The sequence below is a fragment of the Gekko japonicus genome, unplaced genomic scaffold (genome assembly GCF_001447785.1).
Source record: "Gekko japonicus isolate JY-2015 unplaced genomic scaffold, Gekko_japonicus_V1.1 scaffold404, whole genome shotgun sequence".
NCBI lineage: Eukaryota > Metazoa > Chordata > Lepidosauria > Squamata > Gekkonidae > Gekko > Gekko japonicus.
In genome coordinates this window covers 74,883-92,904 of record NW_015174854.1, presented here as the reverse complement: position 1 = coordinate 92,904, position 18,022 = coordinate 74,883, and the positions used below count along the sequence as shown (strand labels likewise).

Genomic DNA, 18,022 nt, shown 5'->3' with positions numbered 1-18,022 from the left:
TTTGCAGGCCCTGCAGAATTGTAATAAATCCCGCAGGGCCCTGATCTCACATGGGAGCTCATTCCACCAGGCAGGGGCCAGGGCTGAAAAGGCCCTGGCCCTGGTCGAGGCAAGTCAGACGTCCCTGGGGCCAGGGACCACCAAAAGATGCTGATTGTTGGTGGATCTCAGTGCTCTACGGGGTTCATGTGGGGAGAGGCAGTCTCAAAGGCAAGGCGGTGGGTTAATACATCATGGTCAACCATGTCGAACACTGCCAACAGATCAAGAAGTATCAGCAGCGCCAATCCGCCTCGATCCAGGTGTCCCCGGAGGTCATCCACATGGGCTGGGCGAAAGCCGGACTGGAAGGAGCTCAGGATCTTGCATCCTCCAAGAAAGTCTGGAGCTGTGTCGCCACTGCTCTATTACCTTACCCAGAAACAGCAAGTTAGATACTGGGTGGTAGTTATTAAGGACTGTCGGGGCCAAATAAATTTTTTTAGGAGAGGGCAAACCACCGTCTCCTTCAGTCCCCCTGGAAAGGTCCCTGTTGAAAGGGACAAGTTGATAATTTCCTTCAGGGGGATCCGTACCTCAACACTGTAAGCTTTAATCAGCCACAATGGGCAGGGATCTAGGAGGCATGTGGTAGGCTTCACAGCCACCAGACTCGTCAACTTCGTCCTGAGAGCGCAGACTAAAGTGGTCCAAAATTGGACCCGAAGACAGCCAATGGGCTTCCAGTTCATTTATTGTATCAAGTGTGGTCGGGAGGTCGAGTGACAAGACTTTGTCTGCAAAATGGCTAGCAAATACCTCACAGCCTATCGCCAATTCGCTAGCGTTTTGAATGCACTGTGGCAAGTTAGTTAGTGATCGAATAATTCTAAATAATTGTTTTCTGGTCATGGACTAAATAAAGTAAAGTAACTACACATTATAGTCATGAGGAACATTTACCAGAAAGCTCAAAGATAGCCTTTTTTTTCACTATAAGGAGCTGCGGTGGCTCAAGTGGTTAAGACGCTGAACTCCAGGCTGTGGAAGGTCGGTAGTTCAGCAGTTCGAGACCAGAGTGTGCCGCATGATGGAGTGAGCTCCCATCTCTAGTTCCAGCTCCTGCCAACCTAGCAGTTCGAAAGCAAGAAATTGCAAGTAGATAAATAGGTACCACTTCAGTGGGAAGGTAACAGCATTCCGTGCGCCTTGGTGTGTAGTCATGCCGGCCACATGACCACGGAAATGTCTTCGGATAGCGCTGGCTCTTCAGCTTTGAAATGGAGATGAGCACCGCAAGCCTAGAGTCGGATTCGACTGGCTTTCGAGCAAGGGAACCTTTACCTTATAAGGGTAGAAAGTAGGACTTTGTTGGGTTGGCTGTATCCTACATATATGGACATGGTGAAAGAACTTGGACAATTGTAGAAGTTATTTGTATGACAGTGAGTACAGTTCTTACATATCTGCTAGCTGTATGTACTAGTAAAGTGTCATTTAGAATAAGTTAATTCTCCCTCTGAGGCGGAGGACATCTGCATGGGTTATTCCCACCGTGCCAATAGGGAGGCAGGAAGTAGTTTTTTCCCCTTCCTTTTGGCGCCTTGGGAATAGCCCCTCCTCAGTTCTGTTCCTGCCTCACGAGGGAGTAGCAGCATTAATTAGCTAGCTCTAGCTGACTTTAAAATCCAAAGCCTTTTTTCCTTGTTTTTCCCCTTGATTCTAGCCTTGCCTTGCCCTTCTAACTTTATTCTACCTCTTAATTTCTTTCTCCCTTCTCTTCTCCGTCCCGACCTCGGGGCGAAAACTCTCAACTTCATCGGCCAAAAAGACCCATTGCTACCGCAATGGCAACAGAAGAGCTTCCCGAGAACTTTTCCTCGGGTGACGAGGGAGACGCGCTCGCCGTAGCCTCGGCAGGGCAGGACATCAGCGGGCCCGATCAGCTCTTGCGGCTTGATTGTGTGCCTACAACGGAGGCTGCAGGAACAACGGCGGCACAAAGCGCCAAGGCCGTTTGCAGCCCGATCTGGATGAGCCCGCCTTTTTATTGCCGCGTCCTCGGACAGGTGGTGGCCATCTTGAGGACTCGGCTTCGGGCCTTGGATCCTCGACGGGGCAGCTCCGAGAGTCTCGGGGAGCGATAGACCGCGATTCCTTACCTCTTCAGTCAGAGCTCTCGTTGCAAGACAACACGCAGTCGGGTAAGCCCCCGAATAACACGGTCTTAGTGGATCCGTCTGAATTATTGGATTTTATTAGACTCTCAATCCAAATGGAGGTGTCCAAAACTAACAAACCTGAGCGGCCAATCCGTCAGGATATTTCCCTCCCAGATGCCACACCAGGCCCCTCAGGCTGGCCCACCAAGGCGGCAAAGAAGGCCCCACACACCCCTCTGAGGAGCAATGGGGGGAGGAGTCAGAATCCAATACATCCTCCATAGAGGAAAGGGAGGAGGGTGAATTTTTATCAGATGAGGAGACTGAAGACTTGAAGTTGCCAGAGCAGTCCAGTCGATTTTTTAAATCAGAGGACTATCAGTATCTACTAACTAAGGCTATAAAAGCTCTGGAACTACATGACATACCTGCATCTGAATATCAGAAGGCAGCCAAAGCTAAGATCAGGTCAAAATCTGGTGGCAATAGTGAATTTTTTCCACCAGAAGAAAGCTCAGAGAAGGTATTCCCATTTCCTGAATACTTCGAGCGTCAATTAAGATCTGGTTGGGACAAACCGGTTGTAAACAAACAGTTCCCTTCATTTTACTAAAAAACTTTACGCTATGCCTAATTATGCTGATGGTCTCTCCAGTGGACGCTCCTGTGGCAGCACTTCAGACGGCAGGCTTAGTGTCTGAAGACGGATTAGGCAATCTGAGGGAAGCAACAGACAAGAAACTGGAGGCTACCCTATGAAGGATACATGATTCAATTGCCATGAAGGTGAGAGCGGCATCCACGGCCTCCATCGCTGCCAGGGCGTCCATAGTATGGTTGCGCAAGTTACTTCAACTTGTACCTGAAGAAAACAGGGCCATACTGGAAGGAATCTCCCACACACTCAAATCAGATTCCTTCACAGCGGATGCTACACTAGACATCATATCATTCGCCTCAAAGGGTCTAGCATCTACTGCAGTCGCCAGGAGGATTCTCTGGCTGCGGGCCTGGCAAGCTGACACCCAGTCCAAATCTATAGTTACTGCATATCCTTTTCAGGGAGACCGCTTATTTGGGGAAGCACTTGACAGCATTCTGGTTGAAACCAGGGACAAAAAGGAGGCCATGCCTCGGTCATTGAGAAATCCAGACAGACGCACTTCTCAGTCCTTTCGATCCCATCATACCCTGCCACGATTTCGTCAGGATTTTAAAAGGTCTACATGGGAACCCAGTAAGCAAACTAACAGACGTGGTTCCTTCAACCCCCACTTCCAAAGGTCCCACTTTGGCAGGAGCGACAGAGGTGCGAGAGCCCAAGCCAAAACAAAATTGACTATACCAATTTGCCGGTGGGGACACAACTTCTTCATTTTGCCAGGACTTGGTCAGAGGCACAGGCGGATGCCTGGGCAGTGGAAGTCGTGTCTCAAGGATACACAATAGAATTTCGTCAGCAACCTCCACAGCGTTTTCTACAATCACCAGCAAGCAAATCCCCGAACAAACGCCTCATCATCAACAAGGCCATACAGCACCTAATCAACACCAGGGCCATAGAACCTGTTCCTTCCGACCAGAGAGGTCTGGGTGTTTACTCAATCCTATTTATGGTCCCCAAAAAGAACGGAGACTGGCGAGCAATCCTAGACCTGAAATTTTTGAATGGGTTCATTCGCTTGAGATACTTCCGCATGGAAACCCTGAGAACGGTAGCGGAATCCCTATCGCCCAACGAATTCCTGACGTCTATAGATACCGAAGCGTATCTACATGTGCCTATCCACCCAGCACACAAGCGGTACCTTCGTTTCTGCATCTATGGGCAACATTTCCAATATCGGGCACTTCCCTTCGGCCTCTCTACAGCGCCCAGGCTCTTCACCAAGCTGATTGTCAACCCGGTGGGCCACCTCAGAGGTCAGGGGATTAATGTGCATCCGTACCTGGACGATCTGTTGATCAGGGCCAGCTCATGTCAGGAATCCATCCTCTATACAGAAAGGACACTGCAATGCCTACGCAGTCACGGGTTTCTAATAAACATTGAAAAAAGTTCCCTACAGCCGAGTCAACGGGTCGAACATCTTGGAGCAGTGATCGACACCACATGTACTGCCCTGTATCTCCCAGACGCCAAAGCACAGAAGATCAAGACCATCGCAACACGTGTATTCCGCAGCAGATCCTCCCCACTGATGGAGTTGGCCAGTCTAATGGGACTAATGATAGCCAGCATAGACATGATCCAATTGTCAACCCGGTGGGCCACCTCAGAGGATGCATGCGAGATCCTTGCAGATATTTCTACGTCATCAGCACAGCATTATGCAAAGAAAAATTATCAATCTACACATCCCGCTCAGGGTCAAAGAAAGCCTGAGGTGGTGGACGGACATGAGCAACCTGACGGCCGGGAAACCTTACTTTGTCAGCCAGATCAGAAAACTCTTCTCAGACGCCAGTCTCATGGGCTGGGGAGCAACGCTAGAGGGTGTTCCAGTTCAAGGTGTCTGGTCCGATTCAGAGACTGCGCTTCCGATCAACTTACTGGAAATTCGAGCAATTCTTCTAGCATTGATTCACTTCTCTCCTCGACTGCAGGGACAGCATGTCCTAGTGAGAACGAACAATATCGCTGCAAAGGCATACCTCAACAAACAGGGAGGGTCCCCTTCTTGCCGGTTACACAAGGAAGCCATGAAGATCCTTCTCTGGGCGGAGAGGAACATCGCATCTCTGCGGGCAGAACACATCAGGGGGATCAAGAATGTGCAGGCGGATTGGCTCAGCAGGCAGATGCTGCAGGAGGGAGAATGGTCACTTCACCCCGATCTCTTTGTCAAGATAGCAGAACACTTCGGGTATCCCAAGCTGGATCTGTTCGCATCACCAAACAATCACAAACTTCAGAAATACTACACCAGGTATTTCCACCAAGATGCAGAGGCGACAGACGCGCTCACAACGAGATGGCCTCCGGGACTGCTGTATGCATTTCCGCCATTCATCCTGATTTCCAGGACTCTTCGCAGAATCAGAGTCCTCAGAGCAGAAGTCATACTGGTAGCTCCTTGATGGGTCAGATGCCCTTGGTTCTCGGCGTTACAGAAAATGTCCATTACTCTTCTGCTGACTCTTCCGGTATCCCCAGACATGATCTCACAGGGTCCAGTATGGCATCCGGATCCGGCATGGCTATCTTTGACCGCGTGGAGATTGAGCGGCAAAGACTAGTTGAATTAGGTTTTTCTACGCAGGTCATGGACACTATCATGGCTTCCAGGCGAAGGTCTACGATTCGCATTTACAACTCTACCTGGAAAGCATTTGTTCGGTAGTGTCGACGTAAGAAGATTAGCCTGCTCTCTCCTTCGGTGGCTTCTTTGCTGTCTTTTCTCCAGGACGGCCTGGATACTGGCTTACGGGCCTCCACATTACATAGACAACTAGCCGCACTTGCTACAGTAATCCCTGCAATAGAGGGCATCAAACTATCCAAGCATCCTCATATCTGCTTATTTCTTCAGGGAGCGGTAGCCAAATCTCCCCCCCAAACTCACCGTTTTCCCACGTGGAGATTGAACGTCGTACTCGGTGCCCTAATGAAGACTCCTTTTGAGCCTCTCAGGGAGGTGGACTTAAAATGGCTAAGAATGAAGACCTTGTTTCTGGTAGCCATCACGTCAGCCCGAAGGGTTTCGGAGCTAAACGCTTTGTCAGTGAAGTTTTCTTGCTGTGTTTTCCACAAAGACAAAGTGGTTCTCTTGACGGATCCCACGTTCCGGCCGAAGATAGACTCCAGATTCCATCGCACGCAGGAAATATGTCTCCCAACCTTCTGTCCTTATCCCAAGCACCCTAAAGAATGTCTCTGGCACACTCTGGATGTGAGGAGGGTGCTGAAGATCTATATTTCTAGAACAGAATCTTGGAGGAAAACAGATTCATTGTTCATAGGCATTTCTCCACCTCGCAAAGGGGAGAGGATGTCCAGATCCACGATTAGTTCGGTGCTGAGGTCGTGTATTGTGGAGGCATATAAGGCGACGGGATGTGATCCTCCCAGTGGCATCACAGCGCATTCACTCAGAAGCGCAGCAACTAATGCGGCATTCCTTAATCGCTTTTCCGTGGAAGAAGTTTGTAAGGCGGCAACGTGGTCATCCATCTCGACCTTCACAAGACACTACAAGATCCATACCATGGCATCTGCAGATGCAGCGTTCGGGAGAAGAGTTCTGCAGCACGCAATAACATTGGGAGAAGATGACATCCCACCCGAATGAGGGACACTGCTCGGGGAGGTCCCATGCAGATGTCCTCCGCCTCAGAGGGAGAACGACCATTGGACACTTACTGTGAGGGGTCCTTCTCCTCTGAGGAAAGGACGATATCTGGGCCCTCCCACTGTCATCTCTTCTACTCACTCTCTGTGCTGCTCTCTTCTCTTACCTGATTTCTCACCCACTCTGGGTGTCTGTTAGTCCTACAAAGTAGGATTTTTTCGTTGTCTAAAGTTAACGTTCACAGTTATTTTTATAGGGCAAGGTTCATGAGTTCAGACTGCACACACTGCTTTCGGAGTCCCAGAACTGAGGAGGGGCTATTCCGAAGGTGCCAACAGGAAGGGGAAAAAACTACTTCCTGCCTCCCTATTGGCACGGTGGGAATAACCCATGCAGATGTCCTCCTTTCTTCAGAGGAGAAGGACCCCTCATGGTAAGTGTCCAATGGTCGTTCTGATAAATCAGAGATGAATTCATACTGGAACAGATGTTAAAGAAAACTGTTAATAGTCAGAAGGAGCAACAGTTGAGGAGCCAGAGCTATTAAACTTAATTAAAGTCCACAAAGGGCTGCAGGAGGTAGAAGCTGGTCTGGAATACTTACAGGGGTTAAGGGGAAAAAAACCCTTTTATTCTCTTCATTTAAAAAGCTCTCTGTAGCTTACCTAATGCTTCCAGTAGAATCCCACTTAATGAAGTCTAAACTTAATGTGAATGAAAAGCTATGGACTGCTAGCATCAGGAACTCTCCGTTCTGTGAGGCATCAGATTGGTTTTACAAACCATGAAGTCCTGTGACCATCAACAGTTCCCTATTATAGGTTACTTAATTGGTAACCCAGTCTACAGCATTATCAAGTATATAGAACTAGTTGCAATGTTTTTGGTAGCCTTACTTGTACAAAGGAGTTTTGCCTAGGCAGGTTAGCAGAACCGGGACTTTGCTTTCTCCTATGAATGGTGTATGTCTGTGTCAGCTCAACTATTTAACAAGCTATAGGCATATTCAGTAGGTACATTGGTCAGTCCTGCAACTGTTAGAACAATAAAACCAAGGTCAATGTATTAAGTCTTATCAGTATGTGAGAGAGTATGAACACTCTTCTTATTAGTTGTACCTCCCAATGTATGGCATGAAAGCCTACGACTTTAAAGGGACAAGCAATAAATGACATCCATGACCCTTAGTTGACTCAGCATGCATATACATGTGAGGTGGGGAAAGGAGACTATTTTTCTGGTGGCAGTTCCACTGGCCAATTTAAATTCAGTATACTGTAATAGAACACTATGTAACTATAACACTGAATTCCCCTCTGAGGTCGCTTTGATTCTAAAATGAGAGCTGCACAACTTGCAGCTTGTCAAGCAGCCTGGAGCTTAACAGCACCCAAGTAATGGGTCTGGAAAAAATATTCTGACCAATACCTGTCTAGGATTGTTAAGCACACAGCTTGTGAATACAAGCTATGTAGCTCTGGTTTTGGTCACCAGTAAGTAGCACAGGAAGCAGGTGTGTTGGGGGAGATAATCATAAATGGGATCACATGTACATTTGTCCAGGAGTGATACAGAATAGATTCTTGCTACTCTTACCTTAAGCTGATTTCTCTGATAAAGGATATAAATCATTGTCTTAAGGCCTCAAATTGGAATATCTGCTCCTTTCTACCCATATTAAATAGAAGGCAGCTATAGTACTGAAGCTCAAAAGGCTAAGAACTATTCAAGTCCAGTTATTCATTCTGTTTATTGAATTGGAAAGAAAGGGAATACAAATATTTGTTAAGTGCTATGCACCAACATGGAAAAGTGTAATTTTTTTAAAAAACCCCAATAAAAACAAAAATCATGAATTAATTTTGTTTGAACGGAACATTTTAAAGATATGTTTAATATATACTACATATTTATAAAATGAAAAAGTTAAAGGTGTTTTGTAAATAATTAGTAAAACAAGTGAAAATAAATATGGAGACCCAAATTTCTTATGTTTTAATGTTATATAGTAAAGAAATTTTTAAACTACTTAATATAATCCAAGAGGAGAGTAACAAAAATCCAGAAAGTTTAAGAACGCAATCCTTTGAAACATTTAATATCAGTCCATAGCAAATAGTCATTACATACCAAAAGCTCTAAGTGTTAACTAGTTCCACCACAACTCCATATAAATCTTGACAATTTAGAAATTTGAGAACAACAAAAGTTCTTTTCTTGATCTCTACAGCTTGGTTTGTAAGTACACACATGCTTTGAGGATCTGTTTCTTCCTCATACATTTTCAAGGAGCCGATAAACTTTTTCCATCTGTGCCAAGAAGTGTTAAGAATTAAATCTAGTACATTTATCCTAACAATGAAACACTTAAAAGATGGGGCACACTAAATTTCAAATTTATAAAAATATATTGGTATTAACCAAAATCTTAAAGTCAGGACACTTCACATACACACATGACTTAAAGTATGCAGTAAAACATGACATGTACCTAGAACAATTGGTTCCATGACTTTGTGTTTCACGCACACACGTTCATACCACACACACACACATACACACACACTTTGCTGAATCCAGATAATCTGGATTAGCAAACAGGAAATGGGTTTCTACTTTGTGTTCCAGCAACTAGAGCAGCTACTGCAGACAACACTGCACAAATTAAGTCCACCCTGTTCAAAAAGTGTCAAAGTGTTTCCAAAATTCTACTAATTGTCAAATGAGCAATTTGTTCTATGGCAGCTGAAAATGGACTCGAGCCAATGTAATATACAATTTGATCATATACAGGTTTTTTACTTGTTTAAACTGTTTGCTTGAAATGTATCAAATTGAGGCAACTTGTGTGCTTTGGGGTATTGACAAAGGGCATCAAGTCTTATTAAAAACGGTTTCACTTTCCCTTTCTACCCCAAATTACAAACTAGACATTCTTCTGCTGTTAACTAAAAAAAAAAAAATCTTTACAACTCCCCTTCCCCATATACATATGTATTGCCAGCATATAGCTGGTTTATGAGAAAACATTTCAACTTAAAGCCTTCTTTATTGTTTGGGGTGGGAGATTTTATTTAAGATGGCACTCAACATCTAGTATTAGATTAATTACATTCAACAATACCTGCTTGCAAGCCAGAACATGTTTATTGGCAAAACTTGGGTAGTATTATGTGACTTCACATTAAAATTTATGTTTTGTGTTCTGTTTCAAACTAAACTTTAATGAGGAACCTTAATAAATTAAAGAATGGCGAAGGAACTAAGTCACACATTTACAAGACTTATTTTTAAGGGCAGAATAAAAACTAAATCCCATTTCTTTTGTGCTCCTTCTTTTTAAAAAAAACTTACCTGATCAGCCCTGAAGTACTGTAATAAAGGTATTGTAGTGATTTATAGCCTGTGTGCATACTTTGGAGTAGATGGGTGCAAAAACCTAAGGCAAAATGTGAACTATGTTTATCTCCTTCACATATAACACCTTCTCTGCCCAGGGTATTAGTAATTGCTCCAGCCTTTACAGCATACAGCAGTCTTTTTAATAATATATGAAAGTGAATGTTGCAGATATACCTATTCCTCATCTTTTCATCTACAACTTCCACTACTGTCTAGCTTTGGTTTATTTGAAATATGGTAGTGGTGCTTTTCATCAATCCACACAACAGAAATGCATCCAGAAGAATTTAGGCTGCTCATCTCTGTCTCAAAAAGATTAGCAGTTATTACAGCAAGAAAGTATTCACTTGGTTTCATTTGATTTAGTGTGCTGTCTTACACCAGTGATAATTGTCCATCTGGTAGCTCAAGTATCCTAACCCATCCAAATCTCTTCCATTTAAAGTTGCATAGCCCATATTACATAACTAATTTTACAAGTGGATCTCTTGAATCCCATGCTTCTCATTTAAATCCGTATTATGAAGTGCTTTTGATTCCTTTTTAATTCACGAGTTCCTGAATATAGGAGGAAAGCATGAGTCCATTCTGGTGTTCTCAAATTAGTTTCATCTGGTGTTAAGCATTTTGAAGAAAAGAAAGCAAGAGGCTCAAAAGTGTGTAGAGGGCCTACACAGACAACTGTAACTACAAGCCTCAGATTAAAATGCCTACAGAAATTAGTGAATGCAAATTCAATAGATAATTGGTACATTACTAGATTTTATCCCTGATTTGCTCTCTAAACTCCTAAAGATAGTTGTGTGTTAGCAAGCAGTTCTAGCACTATGTCAGAAACACAGGCATAAAGTCTCATCATATAGAACGGGAATATCTGCAAATATTTTCATACAGGCTGAAAAGTAGACTATAAAAGGCAATAATAAAAAATCTTAATGTCAAATTAAGAGTTTACATGAGAATGGACAAATAAATTGTTTATAAAGTAAGGTGAAACTGCTTAAAGGAGCTCACAAATAGACATACAATTCTTTGCTGCTCCTAAATCCATTCTAGGACACAAGAGGAAGGCATTCTTTTGTTTAAAGATTTCTCTGTAAACCTAGTCTTCACATGCACTTTTAGGAACTGGGTTATTAAAATAGTGTTTGTTCAAAGAGTCTTGGATATAAAACAACTGAATTGCCTGTACTAAGTTACTAGAGTACCACTTTTTTTGGTTTAAAGATTCAATCAGAAATTTATCATCAAATCAAAAGGCTCTGAAGGAAAACTAAAGCAAATCTGAGTTAAGGGATATCCATTAGTGCAGTGGCCACTCTTTATTCCTCATCACAGAATCTGTGCATTTAAAATAAACATGCACAAATACAAATTTCCTTCCAACCCTGGATCTTCCTTCTCCCAAACCCATATACCTCTTGCCATCTTTGTTTTCTTTTATCTGATCTCAGAAGAATGTTGATACTTCTTTTCATTATGAGCTGCTTTTTTGTGTGTTAGTTTTAAGCTTGAGGGTGGCCTTAAGTGCCATTTTCATCCTTCAAGTGAGGGGGAAGTCAAACATATTCTGAAGTCAACAGAGCAGACGGCAAAAACTAGGTTTCTTTTCTTTTAGTATTACTATTTTGCACATAGAAAGTCAAGGAGCCATTCTTAGTGCCAGGTGATGGATGGCACTATCTCAGAAAAAGGCCTTGGCCAGTGGGCAATATGGAAAGCTTGTACAATGTATGCATTTTAGTTTTTAAAAAGAGATGCTCATCTCACTAATTTTTAAAGATAATGTTACATGTACTGCCCTAACTCTAGAACTTTAAATAAGAATCATTGCACAAGTTAAGGCCAATTTGGAATTTTCATTTATTAACTTCAGAAAATACATTGTACTTCTTTAGTTGGTGATTATGAACGCTCTCAATTTTTATGGTGGTAAACAAGGTTTCTTTTTTAAAATAATACTTCATATAATCTGAAAAACTCCTGCCAGCCGAATGGTCTTACACAACACTCCAGGGGAGCACCAGTTATACTGCATTTACTTGTAGATGACACTTTTTAAGCTGGTTTAAGTTCCAAATGTATACAAATGAAGTCATTTTAATGCTATAAATAATTTACTTTGTTAAAAAAAATTGTGCTGTTAACCCATTTATGGGGCAACAAGCTATGTGAAAAGTACAAAACCTTTTGTCAAGTGTGATACTGAGAGTGCTTTTCATGTCATTCACTGGTTTAACATCTGGGTGTAGATATACTGCGCAACGGGCAAGGCTAGAATCCATGAACCAAGCTGCAAAGATCTCAAGCTAAATAAGGCGGAGAGAGAAACAAGAGAAGGAAATACTTTCCTATCCAACATGTACTCTTCAGACTAAAGCACTCTTTCTATCAAGCCTTCTAAACTGTTAAATAAAAAGGTTTTCCAAACAAGCATTTAAACTTCATTACACAGAAGAGCAACAAGAACAGTAATCTGCCTGACAAAATGGCAGAAGGGAAAAATGTATATACGGACTTCAATGGTTAGCCTGAATGTAGCACAGTTCTTCACAACCGATGGGGGGTTACTTCAACATGGTGTCCAACAACGTTCTAACGACGTGCTTCATCTCAACTGTTTACTATGAAGCAAGGTGGTAAAATGTTTGGCCCCAGTCGGGCTTCAGAAATGGTTCTTTTTTTTTTCATGACGAGCATGTCTGTCCAGCTATCAATCATGTTTGTTTGCACCAAATCCCAAGCCATTTAAAATACGACTAAATTTAAGTTAAACAGAAGTCGTCTGCTCCAAGTTCACCATCAACTATCCATGCTACTGCATTCCTCTAAGGTGGGGGGGGAGAGAGAGATGGAATGTAAAGAGAAAAAAATTAAGGATTTAATAATTTTTAACCTCAGCCACAATACAAAAATTTGTATTTATAAAAACAAATTAAGAAACCCATTCATAGTAACCTAACAGTCAACATATTACTAAATTGGCATGTCCAGCAGAAATTGCTTGCTTTACATATTGGTTTTGCAGCTCTTTAAGTTATACAATGTGGGGATTGTGAGCAGGCAATAGAGTTTTGTATTTCACAAACTGTGAGGATATAATTAATGAAAAACTTCCCTGGGCAAACTGGTTGTTGTAAGCCAACTTCTAATTGTGATGGTGATCTTTTTATGCCTTTTAAAATTATTTTTAAAGAGCTTTTTCAAGAAAATCGGCCGGTGAGAAAAGAGTATAAGTTCTCTAAAGTTTGGACTAGTACCTAGACAGGACTCTTCTGTTTCAGAACTGCCAACTAGGATTGATTTTAGAAGTGCCAGAGGCAGTAAGGTTCCAGCTGAAATCTAAGAGGTAATTCAGAATTAAAACTCTGGTTTGCTCTAGCTATTAAAGCTCACTTCTTCCCATGTAATGGATACATCTGCAATTAACAAAATAAGCAAGATATCCTTTCATTTCAAGATAGGAGAGCCACTATACCAGCATAAGTTTCAAAAGTTCATTCCAGAACCAAAATTCTGATTTCTTATGATTTCAAGACATTTTTGAGAACACATACACATTCTAATTATATTATAAGGATTATATTTTACCTTGAATTGCTTCAGCACATAACCAATATTTTCAATTAGGAAACAATAATGGATGCCAACTTCTTATCCAGAACAACTGTTCATCAGCTGCAGATTTCATCACTCTTCTAAGATTAAGTTTTACTCTTTGTTCTTTCTGTATTCCCCCTCAACAAACTGATGGGCATAGTGCATGATTTCTAAAGGGTTTTGGTCTGGCAAAAGCACATCAGCTTGAGCTACAAGGAGGCATCATTCCCTCTCACATAAAGGATGTATTAGCTTTTCCTTAACTCATTAAGCTACTCTCCCAGCCAGCCTACTATATACTAGCAGCCTACAGTCAAATACTTTTTTCCTGCAAACATACAGGGACAGGACTGAACATCCACTATTCTGAATACACAATCATCTGCTGTTCATGTAACTTGGTAATGAATATTTTATTTTACCTAAAATTGGAGTACAGCCATTACTCAGATGGTTGTGCAGTGGAAGTACTGTCCTGCTGATCTGAACTTGGAAATTGTAAAGGAACTTGCAATTTCTCAAAATAAAGGTGCTCTACAAAAAAACAACCTTAATTTCTGTCCCATATCAATTTTCATAGCCTGACTGATGTATGTTCATGATAACTGAGGTATCAAAACCCAATGAAATGTTGTTACCTCAAATTTTACAAGTTTCCTCTCACACATAAATTAGATTGTTTACCTTCAATATCCTGGTTGTCTACAAAAGGTGCTGGTCCCCATATTCTAACAGTGCCATCATCAGAAGCGCTGGCCATCATGGATGGAATCTGCGGGTTCCAGCTCACGCAGTTGACTGTTCGCGTGTGCCCTGTCAGCTCCGCAATTGGCAGTTCACTACGTTTGTGCCAAATATATACTTTGTGATCTAAGACAGACAGATTTGAAGAAACATGAGAGCCATTCTAAAATTTAGATTTATCTATAGACAATGCAATATGGCATTGATCCAGGCATTCACTGCTTTTTTGCATTAAAACTCCATTCACACCAGAAAACTGCTTCAGAAAGGTTTGCTGAATGGTACATCCAACAGCTCCAAGAAGTTTCTTTCTACCCCTTAGGAATGCCACATATAAAACTGACAGCAAGTACTGACCTCTGCAAGATGAAGATATGTGTAGGTACCTGGAACATATTTAAACAGGGTTTATATGTTCCAAATAAGAATTGTTTGGATGTTACTTTCTCCAACAAGATCTCTAGTTAAATATTTTGAAACTGTGATTAAGCCCTGGGCTAATGCACTTCTCTACTCTCCTCCTGGCCTTCTCTATACATGGTATGGGGACCTCTCAAAATAGAATTTCCTAAAGTTACTTGAACAGGGGATCCCTTCCAAGCCTGGATATTAAAACCTTTTGTGCTAGTGGTTTTACTATCCAGGGCTATAGGAAATCATGTGTTCAAAACATCCACGGGCTCACCCTTTCCATGCACAATACGGATAAGAGGGAGGAAAGGGGAGGAAATAGACAAGTCAGCGTATAGACAGGATCTCACCATATGCAGAACAAAGTAAAGAGGGAATGTAACATCCAAATTGGTCCATAGTTGCCTTTATTAAGTATATCATCCTATCAAAGCAATTTCTATCCATTCATAATGGGGACAACAAACAATCATTTCAAAGGCTTGAAGTGAGACTGATTCATACTGTGTTTTATTTTAAGTGTACAAGTACAGCTGTGTTGGTGCTGTTACAGGGTAACTGTGCCAAAAAGAGTATCCATCTGAATATTAATTACAACAATATGGGCGACTCTGTGCCATCATTGTTCCTGTCACTCACTGTGCAAGCATCAGCACTCACAGCACCCATCTGAACTGCAGATCACACAGGACTGATTGCATGTCAGATGTGCAACTGACTGTGTTACTGAAAAACCACGTCACAGTGAGTAGCAAAAAGTGAGATTTTTGCTAAATACTGAACCCCCTACAGTCATTTTTAAAAATACTTATTCTTGCTCAGACAATGACAGCTTCCTGAAGAACATCAAGATGTCCTTTTAGTCAGCACTCTCTCTCAACAAAAACTTTTGACAATTACTTAGGATCCGGAATATTAAAACTAGCTCCCAAAGTATTCAAAACCTAATTTCCCAGCCCTTACAAACCATGCTATGACCTACTTCCTAGAAGCATTTGATTGAGGAATTGAGGATCAGCTCACAGTTAATTTTTGAAAAGTTGCCACAACACTGAACTTCCAGTGAACACCCCTGCTTATATTTACCTTTTTAATTTCCCAGCAAAAGCTAATATTCACTCTGTGCCGCTTCAAGTCATTCCAATATTTACCTTAAGGCCGCAACATTCAGCACTTACTCTCAAAGATGAGGCCGCTTTTTGTGCTACTTTTATGTTCACATACACAGAGTCAGAAGTCAACTTTATCCCAAGGGTGGACGACCCTTTAATGTTTGGGGCTGGTAGGTGAAATGCCTACCTAGCTGACAACATACCTTTACATTTAAGAGGTTATGACATTTAAATCTGTTACTTTTTGTACATAGAGACTTTCACAGCAGCCACATTTGCAACAATTCAGTGCAAAGAGGCAAGAGCCTCAGGCAGTCCGAATCTAAATAAGGTGCCATCAGCTTCAACTACAGCTGGGTAGTTTTTAGACACTGAAAATGAAAAAAATAAAAAGCTGTTCTAAGTTGACCTGGATAAATTAATCTTTACATTCATGTCAAACAAACAGTAGGCTGTAACTAAGTGACCTGTCCACGCTGACCTGTGGTGTACAAATAAACTGACACACCAAGAGCCAATAGAGTTGGACAGACATCCCTGGGGTGGAAATTGTTTGGAAGGGTAAAGGTTAAGGCATGCATGAGAACTGACATAGCTATTTATAATTGGCATTGTGTTGAAGATACAAGATAGCTTTAAAAAGTGCAGTTCTTAAGGGAAAACTAATCACCAATTATGGGCAAAGAAGAAACTTTGCTTCTAGATAGTTATTTGGAGAGTCCACCAATAAGATTACTGTCCTGCTCAGACCAAAACCCGCTTTTCCTGAAGTTTGCTCACTCTGTATTAATCACTGTATTATTATCAATACAGAGCAAGTCAGCATCCTTCCTGCCTAGAAAAAGCCACTCAATGCAACTGAGGCAATGCTAGAAGAAGGCTGTGTTTATTTCAGGTCACTCACTGTGAGCCCGAAGTATTCAACATGGAAATCAAAATGCTGGATCTATTACAGGATATGAGACTTGTTTCTCTCACCATAATTAACTATGCTTGAGATGACAGAACTCATCTGGAATGACACGACCACACCTACCTTTGAAAAAACAAATCTATTTCAAATAAAGATTGTTACTCACCAGAGTCACCTGACCAAAAATATCCCTGTATACCACCACTCGTCCTATCAGAACTAAGCTATCGCTAGGAACAGAATCACACATGCTACTGCCCACCCCAAACTGTGATCAAGTTTTTTCCCCTCTGTGAGCAATTCATTATTTTTATAGTATTGTTATAGGGAACAGTCCTTTCTATAATTAAAATGTGGGAATGACAGGACTACAACATTTACTAATGTAGGAAGTATATGCATGAAATGTGTAGAAATACACACAGAGTCAATTTTTTTTAAAATGTTACCTTCACTGCCACTAGCGATGAAGTCTTCATTATGGCCTCCAAAACATGAGTGAATCGTGTAAAACCCTTGTGTAACACCTTGGTACTTTCTCACTAAAACTCTGTCTTGCAAATCCCATAAATGAACTCCCTGAGAACAAAGAGTATGGTAGAGATTAACAACATTCACAGTAGCCTTCCCATAATTAAATTTCACCACACAGTGGAATACCAAAAGGAAAATGATAAAAGTGAACACAAATAAATTCAAAAGAAAAAGTAGTCACTCAATTTTAGCTGTCCTGATGGCTCAAACAACTGGGTATTGCACAAGCCACTCCATCACATATAGCTTTAAAGCACCGTGTTGCTTTAGCCTCATTAGCCCCATATGCTACAAACAGGCTGAGAGAGGCTGACTTTATCATTTGCCCTATCTGCAGCAATCAATCACCCCCACTGGGTGTCTGGGCCCAAGAGAATGGAACAGGGATGGCTGAACTCTTCTCAGTCTTGCTCTGGCAAGACAGGAAGCAAGATCACTTGTTTGTGTGCGAGAAACCATAACAAGACTGCCACATGTCCTTCTCCCTCAAACTAGCAATACCTTTCCCCTCTTTTAAAAATCTGTCCACTTACCTGAGTTGCTACATTTAACAACGCTAACCGGCCATTTTTTGAAATAGTGAATGACATAATTGGATGATCTTCTTGGACTCTGAAAATAAAACGTACAGCTCAGAGTTAGAGCTATTGCTTTGGATTCAAGTTAATATTGCTATGCAATTCTTTGTCTGCAGTATCACCATTCATGTTTTCACCACACCATTATTACCACCTTACAGATACAAAGTTCTAACTATGTCTGCACCACCAGCTGAAGAAGAGTCAGTTTTTATACCTTGCTATTCTCTACCTTAAAGAGTCTCAAAGCAGCCTACAATCGCCTTTCACTTCCTCTCCCCACAACAGTCACTTT

General features: G+C 41.9%; 1 protein-coding gene across 1 annotated transcript in view; it reads right to left on the bottom strand.

Annotated features, from left to right (window-relative positions):
• Nucleotides 1-12,513: 12,513 nt before the first annotated feature.
• The window catches only part of WDR26 (WD repeat domain 26), a 36,901-nt gene continuing 31,392 nt past the window's right edge, over nt 12,514-18,022 (bottom strand). Inside the window, exons 11-14 of the mRNA XM_015424594.1 lie at nt 17,683-17,761; nt 17,065-17,194; nt 14,120-14,305; nt 12,514-12,663 (exon numbers count right to left, since the gene is read on the bottom strand). Of these exons, the coding sequence (XP_015280080.1) occupies nt 12,638-12,663; nt 14,120-14,305; nt 17,065-17,194; nt 17,683-17,761 (421 nt within the window). The 3' untranslated portion in view covers nt 12,514-12,637. The remainder of the gene's footprint in view (nt 12,664-14,119; nt 14,306-17,064; nt 17,195-17,682; nt 17,762-18,022) is intronic.